The sequence below is a fragment of the Corapipo altera genome, unplaced genomic scaffold, assembly GCF_003945725.1.
Source record: "Corapipo altera isolate COAL_440 unplaced genomic scaffold, ASM394572v1 107b, whole genome shotgun sequence".
Taxonomy (NCBI): Eukaryota; Metazoa; Chordata; class Aves; order Passeriformes; family Pipridae; genus Corapipo; species Corapipo altera.
Window position 1 is genome coordinate 1,046,020 of NW_020884951.1, and position 3,590 is coordinate 1,049,609.

The window sequence follows — 3,590 nt, forward strand, 5'->3', positions numbered from 1 at the left end:
CTTCTCATCTCTCCAAGAGCTCCTCCCTGGTACCCAGCAGCTTAATTCAGAATAAATGCTTCAGAAACTCACTGCTGTCAGGAGACCAGTGTGCTGGCAGCAGCAGGGAGGTAAATACTGTACCTGTACAACAGCAGGTACCTGAGAGGCACCAGCAGCTCCTCCCAGGCTCAGGGCTCCCAGTGCTACCTGTGCACATGGGGAGATCTTGCAGGACCCTACCATGGCTGGCTGTGCCCTGCACTGCAGACCCAGGCACACCAGCTGAGGCACTGGAGACAAACTGGCCTGTGGGAAAGGTGGGACCAGCTGCTTTTCAAGCTGGGGTTGAGCCTGACCAAGCACAGCCCAGATCTACTGGGCTGCTTCTTCCTCTTCAACAGGCTCATGGGAAAACCCTGTTGTTTTGCCCATCTCCCCACAGCTCTTTGGGAAAAGGGGAGCTCTTTAGGCTCTTTCAGCCACAGGAATCAGGGAGCCACAGGAATGAGGGGATCACAGGAATGAGGGAGCCATGAGGTTTGGGGGAGTTGACAAAGCACACATCGCTTGTGACATGGGGCCTGTTGAAGCCAAGGAACATCCTGAGGACACAGTGCTGGGCCAGCAGAGACACCCCAGACAGACAGGCAGCAGTTGCTTTGGGCTTCACGATGCAGTGAAGTATCACCAGCCAAGCTGGATGTCCTGGTGGAGTCTCTGCACAGGGACTGGTCTGCAGTGCAAACTTCTCGGTACCGTGCTGCATCCTGGCTCCTGCCTCCACACAGGCAGACACATTCCCTGGCATGTGACAAGTGCCACTGACCTGCTTTGGTCTGTGAGAAAACACTGGAGAGCACTAGAGCACTCCAGGGCTTTAGTCACGGAAGTCTGGAGGAGCAGGGGTGGTCCAGGCTCTAAACCAAGCAGAGAATATTCTCCACCAGCCTCAGCAGCAGGTGAGATCTTTTCCCCTCCAGTTCTAGCACAGCATCACTGTACATGCAAAACCTTTCCTGAGCTTTCCTTTTCCCCACAAACCCCACGTGTTTGCTGCCCCCAGGACCTTTCTGCAGTGACACCAGGACAGAACACCAGACAGCCCAGCTCTTCCTTGGTTTAGTGTCTCTGCATTGCAACAGTTCAGTCTGGCCTGCAAAGAGGAAGCTCTTTAAAAGGGTCACTCTCCACTCTTCTTTTTGGGAGAAGGAGGTTGGGAGTGTGTGATCTGTGGCGTGCCTCTCATGAGGAAACCACGTAGAGCCAAGCCAAGCGCGAGGAAAAGGAGCATTAGGAACCCCAGAGCCAAGGATTCTTCCAGCTGGGGCTGGGGCAGATCTCCCCATGGGGAAAGGCAGGACAGAGGTGCTGCCCAGTGGCCACTGGGCACTGCCCTGGGCCTCTTCAGGGGCATTTTGGACCTTGTCCCGTCCAGCTGCAGTGACACATCTGCTCTGCCCTCTTGGCCCACAAGGCTTTGGAGACCATCCCCACAGCAGGTGTAAGCCAGCACCAGGGGAGGGGAGACTTACCTGCTCAGAGGGTTTGCTTTGAGCTGCCGGGCAGGCACAGAGGGAATGGCATCCGGGACGGTCCTGGAACGAGAGCTCGGATGTTTCCTCCTTGAGCCATGGCTTCTGCTCTGCATTCAAAGTGCTGCTGGATCTCCTTTTCCTAGGAAAAAATCCTTCATGGTAACACCCTCCTGTGTGCCTGATGCAGGGTTCCTTAATTATATTACTTTTTTAAGGCAAAGATCGGAAGCTGATGCTCAGGAGGCTGTGACAATCTCAAGGGCTGTTACCATTTCAGCAGTCAAAGGCACAGCACCAGGAGCTGATCCTCAACAGCATTTCTGGAAGTTCAATCTCCCCGTTTTCCACAAATTCTATTGTATGCATAACACAGCACCTTTCAGGGAGAGCTGAGCATCCCTGCTGAACTGGGCTTCCCTGGCCTGGGGAAGTCTTCAGCCCCACCAGAGTCTTCAGATCTTCCCCAGGAGGAGGCCACCAGGCCATTCTGCCCCATGGCATGGAGACAGTCTCAGTAAATCCTTATTTTTCATCTCTGTGGCTGAAGGAAGGAGCTCAGCCTTTGCTGATCACACTGTTTCAGGCAACCATGGCACCCACCAGCACTTACAGCCAAGCCACTCTTGTCCAGGTGCATCCCCCTGCTTGCCAAAATGCCATCACCTTTCCCACCATCTTCCCTGCTCCCATCTACCCGGGGGAAAAACAATAAAAGCAAAACACCAAAGCACAACCAAAAAACCTCCTCCATCCCCTCTGCAAGCCAGCAGGGGTTAATGTTGTCAGCCATGACGTCAGGATCCCAATTTGTCCGGAGAGTCCCCCTCCCCAACCACAAACTCTCTCTCTCCTCCCCTCCTCTTGTGACTTTGCAACGAGCAGCAAAACTCCACAGGAGCTGCGGCAACAGCACTAGGGAGACATCCAGCCCTCCCTCGGAGAGCAGCACTTTCCTCAGACAGGGATTTATTTATTTTCTACACATGCATATATGTATTTATTTATTTTCTGGGTTGCATTTGTTTTTCCTTTTTTCCTTTTTAACCCTTTCACAAAAACCTCTCGAGTGACGAGCCCGTGATTTCCCTAAAATAAAATAACGGCACGTTTGGGCTGGGCTGCTTCCCCTTCCCCCTCGGAAAATAAAAGAGGAAGGGGGAGCAAATAGGTAAAATCCAGAATAAAACCGTATCTCTAGAAAACTCACACGTCCTCCCTCACACACACACACACACACACACACACACACACACACACACACACACTCTCTCTCTTTCTCCTCCTCCTCTCTGAAGGTGGGTAGCAGGAGCCATGCAACATCTGCAGAACCGGATGGCAAAAGAGCAGGAGGAAAAATAATCCAAGTGGAGTGCTCAGGGGACACTGAGTTGGTTTTTTTTTTCTTTTCCTTTTTTTTTTTTTATTTTTTTTAATTATCATTTTTTCTTCTTCTTCTTTTTCTTCTGCGTACCTGTGAGATTCGATTGCACATTTTGCTGAGCCCATTTTGGGGCATTTTATTTTGCTTTCTCTTGGGATTTTCTCCATTGCCAGAGGATGTCTCTTGTTGAGAGGATGCTGAAAGGAAGAAGAAACGAATTCTTTGACTGGCACTGAAGGAGGGGGGGGGGTATTTTTCCCCCACGTTTTTTAGGTTTTTTCATTATACTTTTTCTCTAGGAAATCATTAACTGGGGGGGGGGTTGGTTTCTTTTTTCCCTCCCCCCCTTTTTTTGGAGGGGGATTTCAGAAGATCCGTCTTTCTTTCCCCTCCCCTCCAAAGATTTTTTTTTCATCCTTCGTCTTTGTGGAAATGTGGACATTTCAGGCAGACAGATTGAGTGGAATTGTCTCTGCTTTAGCAGCTCTTTGTCTCGCCTGCTGTGCGCAAAGGTAAGGATTGCGATCCCAGGCTGCAGGGACAGGGGGGCTGACACAGGATTTGTTTGTGCTGTTTGGGGTTTTCTCCATCGATCCGTATGTGGCAAAGGGGAGGGGGTTCTTTCCCCAAATTGCTTCCCCTGCTGCCCGCTATTGTTATTTCCCGGTCCGTGTCGTTTTAGGGGGAGGAGG

General features: G+C 51.4%; 1 protein-coding gene across 2 annotated transcripts in view; it reads left to right on the forward strand.

Moving 5' to 3' along the window:
- Window positions 1-3,113: 3,113 nt before the first annotated feature.
- LOC113956530 (gamma-aminobutyric acid receptor subunit beta-4) overlaps window positions 3,114-3,590 on the forward strand; it is a 70,373-nt gene continuing 69,896 nt past the window's right edge. For both annotated transcript variants that reach the window (XM_027663224.1, XM_027663225.1), the window contains exon 1: window positions 3,114-3,410. In XM_027663224.1, the coding sequence (XP_027519025.1) occupies window positions 3,331-3,410 (80 nt within the window). In that variant the 5' untranslated portion in view covers window positions 3,114-3,330. The remainder of the gene's footprint in view (window positions 3,411-3,590) is intronic.